Here is a 20,317-nt window from a genome sequence, read left to right as displayed (position 1 = left end):
GCATGGATGAATTTATTTTCTTGCAGCAAACTGAATGTAGAATGACTGTAAACAATCAGTGCTGCAGTGTAGCCGACCAGATACTGAGCTCCTCACAGATGCATTGGTACAGGCACTGCTTCAGGGCCTCAGCTCTGCTTTAGTGGTCACCCATAAGCCTATTGCGATCTCTCATGAGATGGTGATGTGCTTAGATGTCCCTGGTGAAGGTGGGGGCTATTTTGCATGCAAGAGTATTAGTGGGGCTAAAAGCAGTAATACCATCAGGACCAGTGTGGTTCTGAGTGCATGGTGCTTTAACAGAGGGGGCGAAGAAGAAGGAGTAGAGCTGGACAGGCAGAAAAGGGAGGGCTAAGCCCGGAGGAGGGGATCTTGTGGGGCAAGAGGAATCCGTGCATTCCACTCATACAGGTGGCAGAGAACACAGCAGATGCACCTTTAGGTTGCTAGAAATGTTTAGCAAATTCAAAGGCCTCCTCAGTGGCCCGCGGGCGCCAACAGCTCCTGGGACCACCAGAGTGGCCCCTGACCCATCTCCAGCTCCAGCTTCGGCTCCAGCTCCGGCCTCAGCTCCAGATCCGGCCCCAGCCCCGGCTCCTGCTCCAGCTAAGGTAAGACCTGCTTGAGAGAAGGGAAAAGTGTGCTCTATATTCAGTTTTGCAAGCTTCTGATACTTTCATTTCTTCCCTGCTGTATTGAGAGCTGTTGTATTCTGCGGAGCAGCTTTCATACTGTTCACTTGGTGCCAGAAACAGCAGCAGCAGCCAAAGCTAAAATCCCAGCTGAGAAAACCAGCAGGTTTTGTTACATTTAATTCTTCTGAGATCACAAGTGGTGAAATCTTTCTTCGCCCTTTCAAATTCATTTCACCTCAAATTTGGCCCTTTTTGAAAAAGACTCCATCAGGCAAGGCAGCAATTTGTCAAATGCAAATTCACTTTCCTACAAAAACTTCTGTGAGTTAAAGTGCCTCTCTAATGAGTGTGGTCTGAGTAATGATGCTGAACATGTTGATTTGACACGTAGGAGGCGAAGGCGGACGATAAGGGGAATGAGGCCAAACCGCAGGGTAAGTCATTGTTTATTTGAGAGGCTGAATAGACACATAGAGAAGCTGAATCACTGTATGTCCCTCTTTGTTTGACTTTGTTGACTTTCAGCTTTCTGCCCTCTGCTTTCCTAGGACCAAAGCCTGTGGTTAGATACTGGGAATGCTCTTTAACTCATGGGAGCCTCATGAATATGGTGTTACTTACTAAAAGGGTTATCTAAATTCACTTCTGATACTCACTCTCTTCAGAACATGCTCTGACTAAGCTACTTCAACAGTAAATACGCATCAGTGCTGATTAACCTATCTTCATTCAGTTGAAATATAATTACCTCAACTTTTCTGACAACCATATCAAAGTATTTGTTGTGATGCTTATTCTGGTCATTTTAAAAATTGTGATGGTTCAGATGACTGTGATTAGCTTTTTCTGCACTGTTCCGGCATAATTATGATCAAGATGACATTTATATTGATTTAACGATTGCCATGAAGACATATCTATTGATTTAGCAGATTAATTGAATCTCTGTGACATGCAGACTGTGTTGCTTTTGAATAAGGCACCTGACGTGTAGAGTCAGGCACAATAGGTGGGTCCTCCAGGAGAGCACGAATGTGATGAATATTAATATAACCCCCCAAACTATTATATAAACTCAAACTGTCCTCTGACTGTTGCATATGCTTGAACAAAAATCTGTCTTCATTGTCATTGTAAATCATCACATTGAATCTGTCAAGTACAGCAATGAGAGTCACAAGAGAATAAAAACTAAACGAAAACTAAAGAGCTCTTTCTTGAAATCATGCTTAGATACATAGAGCAGGCAGGCAGGGACCTTATTTGTCGCAAAGGGGGGGGAAGCCAAGTCAGCTACTGTCAGGATCATTTTTTAGGTGTTTTAAGATAATGAATGACACAAAGTGCTTTACCGTAAAACATTCAGAAAAAGGGAACAATATGTACCTTCTCCTTTCTCAGACCCGACCCCAGCCCCTGCTCCAGCCCCTGCTCCAGCCTCAGGCCCAGCCTCAGGCCCGACCCCTGCTCCAGCACCCGGCACTGCAGCAGCTCCAACTAACCCTGACCAAGCTGGACCTGATGGGTAAGTCCTTTGTGCTTTCTGAAGTTCCCAGTTGATTTAGCTACACAGTGGTACAAGTGGCATTTTACCAGACCTGTTGTGTAGATGAATAAGATCTAGGATACAAGAGTAAATTAAATTAAAGAGAGGAGATATAGGGTATTACACTTAACCTACAAAACACACTCCTGGATCAACGCTGATCCACCAAACCAGTATCAAATTAATCACCTGTCAGATTCCCTGGCAAGATGGCAGACAGAGACAGAAACCCTGAGAGATGAACCAGCAAGTTAGATCTTTATCCCCTGGTGCTATATGCATGTTAACAGAGGGACGGCCAGAAAGTGGATTAAAAGCTTTTCAGCTTTTCAGCGTTAATAAGCTCAACACAGCTACCTCTGCTCCTGCAAAACAAGTGTGACAAGAGGTTTGATGCTCACAGTTGTAAACACTTTTACAAATGAGAGTGGGATGTAAGAGCGAGGGGCTCTGCAGTTAGAAATGTGCACCTCTAGTCTGAGAGCGTCAGGAGCTCACAGGCGATGCACAGCACTCCACTGCAGGATGAGCCTGGTGTGAGCTCAGTATTGACATGTTACAAACGGACCTCATTCACCTCAGATGAACACAATGCAGTGCCTGATGGTAAAGATCCTGTTTAATGTTACAAGCAGCGATCTGTTCCAGTGACAGAATTATGACTTGCGCTGGCGACCATCAAGATGTATTTTGTTTGTTGTTCAAATTTGGTTGTCCAACTAAATACCCCGAGGACCACACATCACTTCTTCTGTTGTGTCTGACTCACAAGTTATTCTGAAAACTCAACTTTAACATTCAAGATGTGTGGTCATTGATTTTAAAGAAAGAGAATAGAACTATTTTTGTAATAATTTAACTCCTTTTACTTTGCATCAGTAAAGCATGATAAAACCCACTTCTCTGCACTGAGTTCAATAGCAGCATAGTGCTCCAATACCCCACGTCAAGACCATGTCTTCCGGATCTGGAGCCGTTACTGTGTCACTTGTTACTTAGAATAAGCTTGTTTTGATTCATTTAAGAGCTGAACTCAGACATGTGATCGAGATTTGCTGTGGAGCGTTCTGTGGAGTCACACCCGGATCCCTTGGTCAGCCAGATGTATTGCCATAGTTTGCCCACTAGAAGGCGACACATGAACACAGACCTGCTGCCTGCAGTGCTGAGTATGTATCAGCTGCGTCGTTTCTACACAGTCTGAATGTCTTCATTTGAAAGCTGCTCCGTTGAAAACTGTAGACTCGGTGGATGTGGGTTGTTAAGAGACAAACATTTTCTTTTTAACTTTAACGGTTGCAATTTGGGTGGTGACCCTTTTAAATAAATAAATAAATCAGTGACCTTTTCTATTCCCTATCAGGTGAAGTCAATCCTTTCACGAATTAAAACCTCCTGTAATAATCTAGTTTTGTAATGACTTATCAGAGGAGTCAACATGTGTACCGTGTCACTGGAAATAAAGTTGCAGCAGCTCACCTGTTCACTGTGTAGAAAGCATTTAGGTCAATAAGTCAGATCACGTCATGTCACATCAACAGATTTTGCCTGAATGAGCTTGACTAGAGTGGAAACAGAAAAAGCTGCAGGCTCCAGAAAGTGTGTAAAAAATGCGAAAACTACAGCAGCCCTGAAATTCAAAACACAACAGCGAGTCAAAAGGGAAAACATCACAACACAATGCTGAATTTGAAAACAATGACAAAGCACAAAGCACAAAGACATTCATCCCCAACAGCAAAGCTAGTTACCAGCTATGTACAAGCCTCATTGCTGATTGGACACATGCGAGTTGCAGACAAAACCTCATTTGAAATATTGGCTCGAGTCATAGGAGCAGTAAGAATTGTACCTACACACGTGAAATCAGACAAAAAGATGGTTTCTCCAACCTCATTACATCAGAAACCATCATCCACCATATCTACCTTACCTACTTATACCAAATACAAGGTTGTTGTACACTGTCTGATGTTGGTGGTATTTTCCTCAGACCAGAGCAGCCCCCTCCTCCGCCCCCGCCCATCGTCATCAATAGGTACTCAGACGATCACCTCCGGTCCATCATCAAGCTGATGAGGGAGAGACAGGCGCTCTACAAGGAGAAAGTGTTGGATCAGTACGCTTCTTCCCCCGAGATCACCCCTCCCGTCAGTGAGTACAATCTCATCTTTACTCGTTTTGGCGGAGGCCGGGTAGAGCTCCTCTTCAGCACCAACCAGAGATAGTGTTACTTGATCTTGAACATTGCACTCAACCTAGATATCGGTCTTTTCAGCACCTCTGCTCCGCAAAGACCACTACGCAATAGTCATCGAGGAGCGGAAGAGACAAGCCGAGGAGGATCGGATAAAGAAGGAGGAGGCGGATAAGAAGAAGAAAGAGGAGCAGGAGCAGAAGAAGAAAGAGAATGACCAGAAGAAGAAGGAGGATGAGGAGAGAAAGAAGGCGGAGATGGAAGAACAGAAGAAATTGGAGAAAGTGGCCATGAAGACCAAGGTGATCGAAGCCGCGTGGCGCACTGTGGACACCGTGCTGAAGCCGTTTGAGGGGAGTATGGACTCTGTGGTGGGGCAAACCATCGACCCGTTCACAGACCGCCGCTACATTGCCTGGCTGAGCCTGGTGACCCTGGCCTTCAACTACAACACCTGGTTCATCACGGCCCGCCTATGCTTCCCGTACCACACGGCGACCGCCATCCCAATCTGGTTCACACTGGACCTGCTGGCCGACCTCATCTACCTCATCGACTCCATCCTCTTCCAGTCCCGCAAGCAGTTTGTCAAAGGTGGAGACATCATAGTAAGTGTGACCGGTGATCATCACTGAGAATGACTACAACACCATGACCTTGGTCAGTAGACGTCCAATGACACATTTAGGTTTAGGACAATAGATTATTTTTATAAGCACTTTTACATAAACTCAAAAGATAAAGCTTGAAACCTTGAAACCGCAGCGAGGACAAGCTGCAAGTGTAATGTGATGAAGAGGAGGAAAGAGAAGCTCCTTTGGTCATTGTTTAACTTTCTTCAGGCCCTAATAATGATTAGATCTCTATCATGTGTTGAGTGTTATTGTTTTCCATTTGCCTGATGAAGACCAGGCGGCTTCTAAAGTCCCTTTTCTCGCTTTCAGAAAGACAGAGAAATGACGAAGAAGAACTACAGGGCCTCAGAGAGATTCAAGGTATCGTAAAGTGAATTCTTTGACCTTTGGACTTGACTGTGAACCAAGGTCAGCGACCGTCCTCATCCTGTCTCTTATCCTCAACAGATGGACATGCTGTGTCTCATTCCTTTCGACTTGCTGTACATGCAGTTTGGATTCAAATCCATTTTCCGAGTCAATCGTCTGCTGAAGGTGAATTTACTTCTGTGTATATTTGGAGAGGTTTTAATCCGACAACGCTGCAAACACACTGAGATCATTTTGTTTGCTTCCCGTCATCGACCTTCTCATTATTTTCATCAAGGCGGATACGTTCTTTGAGTTCAGTGATCGTCTGGAGAGCCTCATGGCCAAGGCGTACATCTGGAGGTGAGTCACATGACAGGAAGTCACAACCTATAATAACGCCATTATTGTTGTCAATATACACACGTTGGGCAGCCAGTGATTTATAAAGAGCCTTTAACCCATGAAGGATGGACCAGTGGAAAGATGGAGGCGGTAGATAAAAGGAGGGTTTTCACTGGGACTATTTCCTCAGCAGTTGTTGAGAAACCATGACTCTTGTTTCTTTTTGAATTTAAATGTTTTACCACTACTTTACATTTACACTTTTTTTTTGTGGTTACAAAACTCCCTGTATTAATCTACTGCAAGATGGTTCATTATGGAGCCACTAAATGGAAGCAAGGAGGAACGGAGCCCAGTTACACAGTTAACATCTTTCCTCCTCTGTTAGAGTGATTCGGACCATCGGTTATCTGCTCTTCATGCTCCACCTCAACGCCTGCTGCTACTACGTGGCCTCAGAGTACCAGGGCATCGGCCAAACTAAATGGGTCTACTCGGGCCTCGGCAGTGCGTGAGTACACTGCATCCGTCATCCTACTTGTGTTTGACTGCATGGGACTGATCTGTCTTTCCTGCCTAATGTACACTACAAGTAGTGTACAAAAGGACTCTCTCATTATAGTGTCCTCTTCAACACATTAGTGAGTTACAGACAAATTTCAACTTAGATAAAGTTACCATTTACATTAAACTTAAAAAACTTAAATTTCCTAGGATTCTGACTCTACAGGTCAAGGAAATCCATGTCAGTGATGTTTTTTAACAGTTCTCTGGGGTGGTGGCAGACACAAAGTGTGGAGGAGCTTCCTCCGGCCACCACACGATCTCTAACTTCATTGTAAAATGACCTCAGGTTCTATGTTGATTTGTATGTTTCCCTCTCAAAGCTGAAACCTTGTCAGCAGCTCTCAGCAGCGTCATGTGATTGGAAAGGTGTGTTTGATCATAACAGTTTGAACTCTGAATTCAACATGATGTATCTTATTTCTAGCATTTCTGGTTAGGAGGAAATCCAAAACATAAAAGAATAATGTCTTTCTGTGTATGACTTTAATACAAATCTTTATTGTTTTACCCTGATTCAAATTGCAAATGATCCCAACATTTTTAGATGTCTAAAATACTTACAGGACATATCCATTATAAACAACACAGACCTTCAGAGAGTTATATTCAGTGTTGGTTGCACAGTAACAGAGTTTTTAGTTGCAGTTTCTAAAACCTCCATCACTAAGGGGATCCAGAGAAAATGACACGTGTTGTGTGTTCCGTGTTTGCTGCCGCTGCAGTTACCTCAGCTGCTTCTTCTATGCGGAGAAGTCCCTGCTGATGATCGCTGAGCTGCCCTTTCCAGACACCATGTTCGGACAGATCTTTCAGATGACTAACTACCTTTTTGGGGCATTCTTTATGTCCATCATTCTTGGCCAGGTAGTTTTCTTTGAAATATTTTTTTTTTATCATTATAATAACGACTCGGCCTTTGGCATAAATTACATTTTTCTTTTCTCCCGTTGTTTTTCTTTTGTCTTTTCATCTAATAGTCGTAAAAAAAAATTCAAGAAAACCTAGGCAACTGTAGGTTTCTTGAAAATTTGGCAGCAAAGACATCAAGGGAATTAAACTGTGCAGCTGTCTTGGAGGATGAGCACCCTTCGAATCGCACGCACGCACACTCACACACACACACACACACACACACACACACACACACACACACACACACACACACACACTCTCACGTGTCTTCGTCAGGCCAGTGACAGCGAGCCTAGTTTGTGATGTCCCCTTCTCACACCCCCACCCTGTCCACAGGTACCTGCGTTGTTACTACCACGCTGTCCGCAGTCTGATCAACATCGGGGGGCTTAGCGAGCCCCACACCGTCTTTGAGATTACCTTTCAGATGACTAACTTTTTCACGGGCGTCTTTGTGTTCTCCAGTCTGATCGGACAGGTAACATAAAGCCACACCGTGTCTGTTGCATGACCCATCACAGCGTCCTCAGTTCGTCTGAAACCCTGGTAGAAACTAGCGTCGCTAAATCAGCTCGTCCTCATCTCCTCCCTCATTTGTCTCGTTACTATGTAGTGATAGATGAAGGAAATCTGTCGTGGTAGAAATGTGGATGGATCGTTAGTCGTAGCACTTACACCTCACCATCCGTTGTTTTTCTTTCATGGTTCCCTGTTGAGTCTTAACTGTCAAAAATAAGTAATAAGTATAAGTAATGCATTCATCAAGTCGTCCTCCGTTCATATATTTGTTGATCCCGCCTTCTCACCTCAGATGAGAGATGTCATTGGTGCAGCCACAGCCGGACAGACATACTTCCGAGGTTCCATGGACAACACCGTGGACTACATGGTGAACAACCGCATCCCACCGATGGTGCAGAACAGAGTCCGCACCTGGTACACGTACACCTGGGACGCTCAGGGCATGCTGGGTCAGTGCATTCTCCACAAGGTGTTCAGTTCGGTTTCAGGAAAATGTCCAAAAGTCTGAAATGACAATCCTCAGCCACTGGCCAGAGGTGATGTGGTTTCGGGTTGTGTAAATGTTGCTATGTCCATCCGTTCATCCGCCTCATTCTTGGGAACAATTGTACTGTGCTTTGTTGGTGGAGTAGTTAAACCATGAATCAAAACATGGTTTTGATTCCCCTCCTGTGGCTCCAGACTCATGCAACGGCCATTTGGGCCTCAGATCAAACTCTTGCTGTGTCATCTTCCTTCTTTCAGATGAGTCAGAGCTGCTGGACAAAATGCCTCTGGTGATGAGAACCGCCATCGCCGTGGACATCAACCTGACCACCTTTCAGAAGATTGAACTTTTCAAGGTACAGCCACATGAAAAGACACCGCAAACAGGCAAACTGCAGCTTTGGGCGGGCTGTCAGATAAATCAGTGTACTTTCCCTCAGGGCTGCGACCAGCAGATGTTGGTGGACATGTTGCTGAGGCTCAAGTCAATCGTCTACCTACCTGGAGACTTTGTGGTGAAGAAAGTGAGTGTGGAAAGTTACTGCTTACTGACGTTAGAGATATATGCGGGTTCCTTATTTTTATTTGGGTTATTGTTTCTTAGTTCAAATCCTGGTTTGATCCAGATTTCATGGAAATCTCTGCTTCTGCCTGTGCAGGGGGACATCGGTAAAGAGATGTACATCATCAAAGGTGGAGCAGTGCAGGTGGTGGGAGGACCTGACAACAGCATTGTGTTTGTCACACTGAAGGCCGGCTGCGTGTTCGGAGAAATCAGGTCAGATGAGGTCCAAATGCTTTGTTTAAAACATTGAGATAAACTCCAACAGTGATGTTTACATAACGCTTCTAATGAAGAGATTATTCTTTAAGATTCAATCGCAAAGAAATACAGAGACGGAATGTTCAGTGATGATTCTTAGATGTATTCTGTGGTCTCAGCCTGTTGCAGTCTTCCAAAGACGGAGGAAACAGGCGCACAGCTAACGTCAAAGCGTACGGCTTCGCTAACCTCTTTGTCCTGGAGAAGAAGGACCTGTTTGACATCCTCGTCCACTACCCAGAGTCTCAGAAAGTTCTTGCCAGGAAGGGAAGGTGAGTCGTTTTCCATCATCTATTGTTACGGGTGTTAAGGGAAGTATCTTTAGTTACAAATCGATTATTTAGTTGTTGTTTTTTTTTTTAAATCTATCAATGAAGAACTAGAAAGCAGCTAATAGAAGAACTAGTAATGTGTCAGATTTTTTGTAGTTATGCTCTCAAATGAGTTTTCTAATGTTAGGAGACGTTTTTTTTGTTTTTTTATTTGTCTCTCCTCATTAGGTTTTGCAGTTTATATAATATGAGAAGACATTTCCGTCACGATGTGTATTTATGTGCGGTGTGTGTGTATAGGAAGCTAATGAAGGCCAAGGGTCCTGCAGCAGCGAAGGTCGACGAGGAGAAGAAGAAGGGACTCGCTCTGTTTGGACCCAAACCAGCGACGCCCAAACTTCTCCGAGCTGTCGGTGGAAACTTCAACAGAAATTTCATTGACAGGATGAAGGTAACCACTCTTCATTTATCTTTCCCTGACAAACCCAAGAATCTTCATTTATTGAACATAACAAGTGATTCCCTCTGGTTTGGTGTCCTTTGTGTTGCAGGCTGCAGCTGCTGGAAACTGATTTTTTCCGTTTCTTATTATCTCTTTTTTGAGAGTGAATGTACAGCTTTATTTTCCATATCTTACTGCTCTTTTTTACTGACTGCTTTTTTCTGTTGTAGCACCTTCATTTTTTGATTATTTTTTGTAAATACTCATTTCACCGATGCTCTGAGGGCAGAACAATAAAGGAATGTCAGTTTGTGAACCTATAAAATGTAAAATACTGTAAATTATTATATCTTTTCTTTATTAAAATTAAGGGGCTATTAAATGGCAAATTATGTGTCAGGCAAACACAGGTAAACCACTCTGTCTCGCCACACCCAAAAACAAAGCAATGAAACACAACATATTACACAACTGTGAGATTAACATAAAAATATGACAGAATGGAAACAATATAATATAATATATCAAGTATTCATAATAGAATGTAAGATTGTATTAGAATAGTCCGACAATTTATTACAATACAACTCAACTGCAATATTTGGAAGACTGCTGCCCCTAGTGGATACTGCTAGCCTGGATGCCAGATGAATTTAGCCCCGCCCACAACATTTGAATTGTGAACATGACAACGTCAGGCTAGGATACTGCCACTTATATACTATAGGAATATACTGTAAATTTTATGTTTATGAGCATTTATTGGCTTTGTAATCACAGTAGTTAAATGAAAATCTAAGCGGAGACAATCCATCAATGTAAATACTTTGATTGATTATGCTCAGTCAATTTGATCCCTGTCTGTATCTGCTTCAATAAACGACCCCGCAACTTCACAACAGTTCACTCCCAGAATGATCCTTTCTTCCCTTTGCGCTGGTTGTGCGTCTGTGTTGGTCTGTGACGTTCAGGTCTAATCCTGTTAGCCAGACTGGGACGCTGCAGGGACTGATTCACTAAGTGGTTGTGTTAGTGATGTCTGCAGCCGGGACTGAAATAACCTCAGCACGGCCTAATTTTACAACATCAACTTTGATCCCCGTACCACCTTCATAACCACATTCACTGCTCATTCTGTCTGGAAACATGTCCGTCCAGAAATTAAAATCTTCTTCAAACTCCCTAATGGCAGAATTGATAACAAGTGAACCCACTTTACTTTCTATTGTCATTTTTCTTATTATAAATCACATTTTCCAACAAATTGAAAGTAATCAGGTCTAAGTATTCCTTGTTCTGGACCCTAACCCTAACCCAGCCCAACAGTCGTGTTGCCTGCTGGTGATTGGCAGCTGAGCTACAGACTCTGACCTGACGTTGTATACAGGTCAAAGAGGAGTTCCCAGACGGCATTAATGAGTCTGAGAAATTTAATTCCCTCTCTCTGGTGGTTGGATGTTAGACGAACACTCCACAGCGAGAACATCCTACGCACAGGCAGGTCTGTTCTCTGTAGCCCCAGCAGACCATCATGCTCAGCAGGTTGAAAAGGCTTGTAGGGGCTCCAGAGCCGCCCCCTGCCCCGGCTGCAGCCCATCCTCCGGCCTCAGATCTACTCACTAAGGTAAGACCCTGCTCTCTCTCTGATTCCTCAAATATTCATTGTAAATAAAACAGAAAATAAAGTTATGTGTAGAAATATATGAGAACAATATATTATCTAATGAAGCTTGATTTGGAAAACATTCACTTTTATAGGTTTAATTGTGACGTTGAAATATTTCTATTCAGTATAGTTTACATGTTGCTTCCATTTTAGTTAATTATCAGTAATCACACTTATAAATTGTGTATTTGATCTGACTTCAGTGATAGTTGAACTCAAAGCAATATAAAACTCTAGAGATCTCAACTTCGTTTCCTCCGTTTTGAGAAGTTATATAATTAATGTACAAAATAAAGAGTAGTGGGCCACATGCTGGGCCCTGAGGAACCAGTAACCTTCATTAATCAAATTGAGTTAAATTGAAAATATAAAGGGTGTGATAAAGGTGTTTTAGCTTCATGTAGATAAAATCACTGAATCAAGATATATTGGCGACTCTATAAACAGCTTTCATACATGCTCTATTATAAAATATCTGACCGATCAGCGTCTTGCCACCTGCTTGGCACACAGCCTCATTAAGGTTATATTAAGGTCATTTTGGGGAAAGCCTCTGAAGCAGCTTGTCACTGACGTGGAGAACAAGTAGTGTGGGCGGTGTGGCCTCGGGGGGTCATTTTCCAACAAGAAGGTTGGCGGTTCAATCCCCACTCTTCCCAATCTGCATGCCGAAGTGTCCTTGGCAAGATACTGAAACCCTAAAATGGCCCCTCATAAACGTTGAGTGTACTAATTGTAAGTCGCTTTGGACAGAAGCATCAGCCAAATGACATGTAATGTAAGTAGCTCCAGCGGGGAGGGGGGAACCTGTAGGGCTGATCTAACTGTTTATAAATGAGGCTGAATTCCTGCAGTTAACGTTGAGGGGGAGGATAGTGAGGGTCATTTGGTGCACTAGCAGCTATTACAATAGCTTCAGCCTCCCGTTGCATATATAACAGTCATACTTTTTAGCATTTTGGGATAAATTCTACAAATGACCCAAAATAAATGAGTCATCATGCAAGGTTGAGCTTTGTCCTATAGTTGTTTGAAGATTAAGGTGTTTCATATTTACAGGAAGAAAAATCTCCTGAAAAGAAGGACGAAAATGAGCAGCCAAAGAAAGAGGAAGAAAAGAAAGAGGATGAGAAGAAAGAGGAGGAAAAGAATGAGGACAAAAAAGAGGAGGGACAAAAAGATGAAGCAAAGAAAGAGGAGGAGCCAAAGCCAGGTGAAAAAGTAGTTTGAGCTTGTTCGGTGTTAAACCAACAATAATGTCACATCACATGTTTGTGTCACAATTACCTTTTTAACAAGTGTTGACCAGTGTCTGGTGTTTTTTTCTCTATATCTTGCCCAATGGCCCCAGACTGGTGCACTTAGAGGAGCAGGAGTTTGAACCACCAACTTTCTGGTGCTAAGCTGCTGCTCAAACACTCAGATTCCCTTCTCTCTTATAGAGTTTAACTTTGACTTCACTTAAAACAACAGGCATCTTTTGGAAGTAACTGTTGAACTGATTTTATTGATGCAGAATAAATTCAGCAGAAACCAATGGAGAAACTGTCTGTCTTTGTCTGATCAGCTGCTTACGTCACCTTTTATTTGTTTTATTTTTCAGAAACTGCATGACACATTCTGTTTTCATTTACAGCTGCTCCTGCTGCTGCTCCTGCTCCTGCTTCGGCTCCTCCTGCTGATCCTGCCAATGCAGAGGGTCCTAAAGGGTAAGAATTCATAATATACTGTTTAATGTGTTCTATAGGAGGTTCAGATAAAAACTGAAAAGTCTCTCTAGTGTCAGGTCTTGTTATAAGCTAACGTAGAGCTGCTTTTTATTCTGTAAGAGCCGCTCGTATGTGACAGTAACAACATGACACTGCCACACAAGAAGGAACTGTCCCATTTAGGCAGAACTACTATAGTCCTCATTCTAAACCTGCTCAGGAGCTACTTCACATTGTGTCCTCCTCAGACAGTTCTATGATATACTTACTGTCACTTTTAATTGTTTGTGTGCAGCTTTTTATAAATTGTCAATGGTCCAAATTCAGAACTGCCTCTGCAATTTCCACCACACGTGTCAAGTGTGAAGCCGATAAGATGGAGAGTTTACAAGATATGCCTAGTGCATGAAGACAGATGTTTATGAAATTGGTTGGTAGATTATATTGAGACGGATCACCACTCAATATTGTTGTCTTTTCACGTTTTCAGTAAACAAGGTGAACCTCCTCCTCCTCCACCTGTTGTCTACAACCGCTTCACAGATGATACACTCAGAGATTTGATCAAAAGGTTAAAAGAACGGACAGAGATGCTGAGAGAGAAAGCCATAGATCCTTATGCCACTTCTCCAGAAATCACCCCACCTGTCAGTAAGTACAGAAAAATATGCAAAATAAAAAAAAGCATGGAGACGGGATAGAAGCTCATAGACATAGAGAAAGAGCCACTTAACCCAACATCACTCCCTTTACCTGTTTAGCACCTATAATGAAGAAGGAGGACTACATCAGGTTGAAGGAGGAGGAGCGGTTAGCGAAAGAGGAAGCGGATAAAAAGAAGGCAGAGGAGGCCGCTAAAAAGGCGGAGGATAAGAAGAAGAAGGACGAGGAGAAGAGGCTGGAGGCTGAGAAAAAAGCGGAGGAGGAGAGGCTGGCGGAAGAGGCCAGGAAGAAAGCAAGGTTCCTCCCGGAAATCAGCTGCTCCTGCTTTGACGTCCTCATTCAGCCGATCGAGGAAATGATGGACTCGACCATTGGAACCACCATAGATCCTTTCACAGGTAGGAGAGGTGCACACAGACGACCTGACAGCTGAGTTCAAATGAAACATGAACGCGTAAAAAGACTGAAAACCGTTCTGTCTTCTGTCTCCAGACCGCCGCTACATCGCCTGGTTGACTGTGGTAGCCGTGGCCTACAACTACAACCTTTGGTTTTGCTCGGCCCGGTTGGCGTTCCCTTTCCATAACGCAACTGCTAACCCCTTCTGGATAATTTTTGATGGTCTCAGTGACTTAGTGAATGTGATTGACATCGTCATTTGGCAGCCCCGCCTTCAGTTTGTGAAAGGCGGCGACATAGTAGTGAGAAACAATCCCTGTCATTGTCCTGTGTCTGTGATTGTTAGCTTTAAGTTGCATTGTTTTACTGTGTGTAACCGACAAAAAGATCCTCTCTCACCTTGCAGAAAGACAGAGTTATGACAAAAGTTCACTATCGAAAATCACAACGATTTAAGGTAATAAAGCAAAATCACTTCCAACGATGTAGGCTACTCACAGATTTGACATTATTTGGACTTGTTTTAGTTAGAATTGCTTTAGAGAGGTTTGAAATATGAAAACATACAATTGTACGCTTGTAAAAGAAAATCCAATATCAGAGATTACTAACAGCAGTGTGTACTTAACGGTCCCTTGACATCTGATGTCCTGTCAGATTCAACCTGTGGCCTTTGGAGCCCAACATTTAATACCTACACATAACCTACATCTCACTGTAACCACCTAGTGAGCAGAATTTTGTGACCATAAGTGTTTTTATTATTGTTCCTCTGTGTGTGTGTAGATTGATCTATTCAGTATCGTCCCCTTCGACATTCTCTGCCTGCACTTTCAATTCTCCACCATCTACAGACTCAATCGGTGGATAAGGGTAGGCAGGCAACACATCAGTTTTTACAAATAATGGAAAAATAGAAAAAAAAATTAGGGTTATCTAAGACTTCACAGTTTTCTTTGTGTTTCATTCTCTCTATTAGATTGACTCGTTTTTTGAATTCAGCGATCGACTTGAGAGCATCATGGCCAAGGCTTACATCTGGAGGTAAATGCTCATGGATCAAAGGAGCAAGTTCATTCTCACATTCACTGAATATATTATGATGTTTGTGTGCCTTCTTTTGACATTTCTTTAACTGATATTAAAATGATGGTTCAATGGTTATCTCTATGACTATTTTTGATTTAATATACACTATTTTTTACTCTTAGTATAAATATTAACATTTCATGCTTTTTCATCACTATACTTCTTTGAGTAATAAAATATATCATAGCATAGTTAATTACAAAACTATTTAGGAAAATTAAATACAAATGTCATAGTATAAAAAATATATATCATCATATTATAAAAGTATATTCAAATTGGTCATAGTTTAACTAAACTTAATTCATAGCATCAAAATTCAGAAAACTGCCATAAGGCATACGAAGGTCAAAGAATAGCAGTTGAACATAGATGTATATAGAAAGGAATTAAAATGTCATTTTTTAAATAAGGAATCAAAATCACAATAGTATTATGAGGCCATTCAAATGTTAGAGTAATGTCATAGTATAAGACAAATGAAATAGAATTGAGTCTGGTTATAATCTTTGTACACCCTCTTGTGTCTTGACATCATTTGCAACAGAACCTTGATTTTAAAATTGATTTGTGTATTTTTCCGTGTGTCTGATGCAGAGTTGCTCGCACCACAGGCTACCTGCTCTTTGTGCTCCATCTCAACGCCTGTGTGTTCTACGTCGCCTCGGTTCACCAGGGCCTTGCTTCAACTACGTGGGTTTATGACGGAAAGGGCACGGCGTAGGTTCTTCTCACTTTGTGTAACCGTTTTGCGATTTAGAATCATTTTGATGCTAGGTGGTGTTGCCGGAGCTTTCCATGGTGCTGAAACACTGAAAGCTCCCGTCCCTGTACAGGTACCTGCGTTGTTACTACTTCGCCGTCCGGAGTCTGATCAACATCGGGGGTCTTCCAGAGCCGGTGACCATCTTTGAGATCTTGTTTCAGATGACAAACTTCTTCATTGGTGTCTTTGTGTTCTCAAGTTTGATTGGACAGGTGGGAGGAGAGTTTTTACTTTATTTTTGTCTTTCATTTCGATGGTTATTCTTTTTAATACGAGTGGTTCTTTGAGTCTCTGTTTTTTGTTGTATGTTTTTACTTAATTTGTTGATTTTGTTCTTTCTTTGAGATGAGAGATGTCATTGGAGCAGCCACAGCGGGACAGACATATTTCCGGGCATCGATGGACGGCTGTGTTGAGTACATGAACACTTATACCATCTCCAATGTCGTCCAGAACAGAGTCCGTACCTGGTACAACTACACGTGGGCCGAACAGGGCATGCTGGGTACGTCTCAACGAAAAAACAGACAGAGAAAGTCAAGACCCACAAATAAAGACCTTCAAGTATGTGTAAACAGATTAACCTCCATTCATACAGACACACTCTCTGTCCTCTCCAGATGAGTCCGAGCTCCTGGACAAGATGCCTCTGGTGATGAGAATCGCCATCGCCGTGGATATCAACCTGGCCACTTTTCAGAAGATCGCACTGTTTCAGGTGAGGTAGCATTCACTTTGTCCACTTTGATAGCAGCATTGCTATATTGAGTGAACAGTTTAGAGAACTGCAGGGCCTATGTACATTGAGTGGAAGTGACATCAGCTGTGGTCTTCTGCAACTCAAATACACCTAAAAATAAACTTATACCATTTCATTTTTATCATATTTTGGACATAATAATATACTATAATATATATATAATATACACTAAATCTGTTGTAATAAATATATTACATGATCGAACGTGAGTTGATTAACAAGCATGCACAGGGGGAAACTACTGGTAATTTCTAGCCCCAAGCCGGTTTCAAGGTTCCCCTCATCACCTGCAATGCCGTTGCGGACCACCAGGGGGCCGCAGACCCCTGGTTGAAAACCCCCGTCATAGATCATTCCAAGAAGGGAGAGAACTAACATAAACATATGGAATAGTACTTAAAAGTCTTAGCATAAGGCTTCATAGATGTAAATGTCATTATGTTTTGTAACCATGCTCAAAAGATCTCTTAGCTGAATATACAACATGTTGATGCCTTATAATACTGGGACATATATAAGAAGTTTATGACACCTTGCTTTACCACTGAAAACTTACCTGTGGACATCGTCTGCTTCTTTCAGGGCTGTGACCAGCAGATGCTGGTGGACATGTTGCTGAGGCTCAAGTCAATTGTCTACCTGCCTGGAGACTTTGTGGTGAAGAAAGTGAGTACGTTCATGTGTGTGTTTCCCCGTTAATGACACACTTTAAAATGCAGTAAATGTGAACACTGCTGACGTCTGTGTTCCCATCCTGCGCTCTCTGCAGGGGGACATCGGTAAAGAGATGTACATCATCAAAGGTGGAGCGGTGCAGGTTGTGGGAGGACCTGACAACAACATTGTGTTTGTCACACTGAAGGCCGGCTGCGTGTTCGGAGAAATCAGGTTAGGGTGCACATGTGGTAGTGACCACTACAACGTAATATAAAAGGATTCAATACTGTCCTTAGTTTAGTCATCCATGAACAGCTTGATATCAGTGAATGGGTTGTTCCCTGGGTTTGAATGCACTTATTGTTAGTCGCTTTGGAGAAAAGCGTCAGCTAAATGAAATGAATTATGTGATTAAAAACTCTCCCCAAGTGCAACCACATTTTTCTATTAAACAAAGCATATTTACATTTAGAAGTCTTTCTTAAGATTGCATTTGTAATAATAATCAACTGCAATCCAACAACTTTTTTTTTAACACTGGTATATTAACATATGATGATGGCAAGAGACCCAGTGATTTTTGACATGGACACATTTATGTTTCTAACCTTTCCTCCTCCCGACAGTTTACTGCAGTCTGCTAAAGACGGAGGAAACAGGCGCACCGCTAACGTCAAAGCACACGGCTTCGCCAACCTTTTCGTCCTGGAGAAGAAGGACCTGTTTGACATCCTCGTCCACTACCCAGAGTCTCAGAAAGTGCTGGCCAGGAAGGGAAGGTGAGTCACTGAAGCTTGATTTTGACTACGGCTGTTCATTATAACTGTCACGACTAATTTATCCTCCCAAATTACACTCATATCAGATCCATTTCATACTTTATCAAAATAAATAAGCAGCTCATTGTTGATTGTGTCTGTGACTGCAAAGGCAACTGCTCAAAGCCAAAGGTCCCGCAGATTCTAAAACCGCCCAGGTGAGGAGGAAAGGTATGACTCTGTTTGGAACCAGACCACAGACGCCCAAGTTGATGAGACTGTTCGCCGACATGCGCAAAGGAGGCTTCTTTGAAAGCCTCAAGGTAAACTTTTCATATTTAGACCCAACCAGCTTTGATTTGGTTGTTAGCAGCTTTTACTGATGACCTCTGGATGCAGCCACCTCATCACCTACCGAGTATGGAGCCGTGATGTGACTTTTCATTTTATTTTTTTGTCCTCTGTCCACAGAAAGCTGCAGCAGAGGCAAATTGAGAACAGGACGTTCGATGCCACAGATCCACACTTTTACAAATCTCCGTCATTCTGTATGATGCACCTTTCAAGCACTGACTCAAAGGGACAGATCTGCCAGTCAAAATGATTCTAGTTTTCATGTGATGCTCCTCAGCACACATGAAACCAGGTTGCAGAGCTGAAACAGGACAGCTGTTGTTATAATCTAATAATGTTCACCTTCTTTGGTTTCTTGTCTTTAATAGACAAAGAAATATCTGTTAAGCCACTTGCTGCAGTTAATATTGTGTTTCAATTGTGTATATTTTAAATCATTAACAGTGATGGCATCCATGGTGGCGCCATCTGCTGTTTGACAAGAGAATTGAAGTGAAGTGCTGGGCGCTTAATAACATTGTAACACTGAAGCAGTGTTTTTAAGATACAGAGAACTGATTTATTTTTCTGATTATTTTTTTGTGAATGCTTTTCAACCCATTTCACCGATGCTCTGAGGGCGGAATAATTAAGGGATGTCAGTTTGTGAACCTACAAAATAGAAAATACTGTAAATTATTATATATATATTTTTTTTTTAATTAAGGGGCTGTTAAATGGCAAATTATATGTCAGGCAAAGGCAGGTAAACCACTCTGTCTCGCCACACCCAAAAACAAAGCAATGAAACACACAATATTATACAACTGTAAGATTAACATACACAAATATAACAGAATGGAAACAATATAATATAATACATCAAGTATTCTTAATAGACTCTCAGATTGTATTAGAGTAGTCTGAAAAATGATTACAATAGAACTCAAACAGCTAAAGGATTTAAACTAACAGCCAAATTTACATATTTCAAAATTTATGACATGCAATAATTGAAAGACTGCTGCCCCTAGTGGATACTGCCATTTATATGATATAGGTATATACTGTATATTTTATGTTTATGAGTATTCATTGGCTTTGTAATCACAGTAGTTAAATGAAAATCTAAGCGGAGACAATCCATCATTGTAAATACTTTGATTGATTATGCTCAGTCAATTTGATCCCTGTCTGTATCTGCTTCAATAAACGACCCCGCATCTTCACAACAGTTCACTCCCAGAATGATCCTTTCTTCCCTTTTCCCTGGTTGTGCGTCTGTGTTGGTCTGTGACGTTCAGGTCTAATCCTGTTAGCCAGACGGGGACGCTGCAGGGATTAATTCACTAAGTGGTTGTGTTAGTGAAGTCTGCAGCCGGGACTGAAATAACCTCAGCACGGCCTAATTTTACACAATCTACTGGGATCCCGTGATAACCTTCATAACCACATTCACTGCTCATATGACTGGAAACATCTCCGACCACAAATTAAAATCTTCTTCAAACTCCCGAATGGCAGAATTGATAACAAGTGAACCCACTTTACTTGCAATTGTCATTTTTTCATTATAAATCATATTTTCAAACAAATTGTAAAGTAATCAGGTCTAAGTATTCCTTGTTCTGGACTGGAGCCAGCCCTACAGTCGTGTTGCCTGCTGGTGATTGGCAGCTGAGCTACATTCGCTGACCTGACGTCGACTTCAGGACAAAGAGGAGTTCCCAGAAGGCATTAATGAGTCTGGGAAATTGAATTCCCTCTCTCTGGTGGTTGGATGTTAG

The 20,317-nt window shown here is 42.1% G+C and overlaps 2 protein-coding genes across 2 annotated transcripts; both read left to right on the top strand.

Annotated features, from left to right (window-relative positions):
* Nucleotides 1-422: 422 nt before the first annotated feature.
* On the top strand, nucleotides 423-10,631 carry LOC133932816 (cyclic nucleotide-gated cation channel beta-3-like). The gene is made up of 17 exons (XM_062379671.1): nucleotides 423-611; nucleotides 1,027-1,069; nucleotides 2,037-2,160; nucleotides 4,175-4,335; nucleotides 4,460-4,986; nucleotides 5,323-5,373; nucleotides 5,461-5,547; nucleotides 5,660-5,724; nucleotides 6,095-6,217; nucleotides 7,522-7,663; nucleotides 7,997-8,156; nucleotides 8,452-8,549; nucleotides 8,634-8,717; nucleotides 8,853-8,971; nucleotides 9,136-9,288; nucleotides 9,589-9,739; nucleotides 9,840-10,631. Exons 1-17 carry the CDS (start codon nucleotides 453-455, stop codon nucleotides 9,858-9,860), a joined length of 2,268 nt encoding a protein of 755 aa, XP_062235655.1. The 5' UTR covers nucleotides 423-452; the 3' UTR covers nucleotides 9,861-10,631.
* A 2,106-nt stretch (nucleotides 10,632-12,737) lies between these two features.
* On the top strand, nucleotides 12,738-19,102 carry LOC133933054 (cyclic nucleotide-gated cation channel beta-3-like). Its single transcript, XM_062380008.1, has 17 exons — nucleotides 12,738-12,753; nucleotides 13,033-13,105; nucleotides 13,596-13,756; nucleotides 13,867-14,166; nucleotides 14,261-14,469; nucleotides 14,574-14,624; nucleotides 14,954-15,040; nucleotides 15,147-15,211; nucleotides 15,854-15,976; nucleotides 16,093-16,234; nucleotides 16,368-16,527; nucleotides 16,643-16,740; nucleotides 17,365-17,448; nucleotides 17,552-17,670; nucleotides 18,066-18,218; nucleotides 18,370-18,520; nucleotides 18,669-19,102. The coding sequence occupies exons 1-17, from the start codon at nucleotides 12,738-12,740 to the stop codon at nucleotides 18,690-18,692; spliced, it is 2,016 nt and encodes a 671-aa protein (XP_062235992.1). The 3' UTR covers nucleotides 18,693-19,102.
* The last annotated feature ends 1,215 nt before the right edge of the window (nucleotides 19,103-20,317 follow it).

The sequence above is a fragment of the Platichthys flesus genome, chromosome 21, assembly GCF_949316205.1.
Source record: "Platichthys flesus chromosome 21, fPlaFle2.1, whole genome shotgun sequence".
NCBI classification, from domain to species: domain Eukaryota; kingdom Metazoa; phylum Chordata; class Actinopteri; order Pleuronectiformes; family Pleuronectidae; genus Platichthys; species Platichthys flesus.
This window is presented reverse-complemented; position numbering and strand designations above follow the sequence as displayed.

Coding starts and splice junctions, on each gene's coding strand:
- LOC133932816 (XM_062379671.1), top strand. CDS start 453: ATGTTTAGCAAATTCAAAGGCCTCCTCAGTGGCCCGCGGGCGCCAACA. Junction 4,336..4,459: donor CGAGATCACCCCTCCCGTCA/GTGAGTACAATC, acceptor CGGTCTTTTCAG/CACCTCTGCTCCGCAAAGAC. Junction 9,740..9,839: donor ATTTCATTGACAGGATGAAG/GTAACCACTCTT, acceptor TTTGTGTTGCAG/GCTGCAGCTGCTGGAAACTG.
- LOC133933054 (XM_062380008.1), top strand. Junction 15,041..15,146: donor GACTCAATCGGTGGATAAGG/GTAGGCAGGCAA, acceptor TCTCTCTATTAG/ATTGACTCGTTTTTTGAATT. Junction 17,449..17,551: donor GAGACTTTGTGGTGAAGAAA/GTGAGTACGTTC, acceptor CGCTCTCTGCAG/GGGGACATCGGTAAAGAGAT.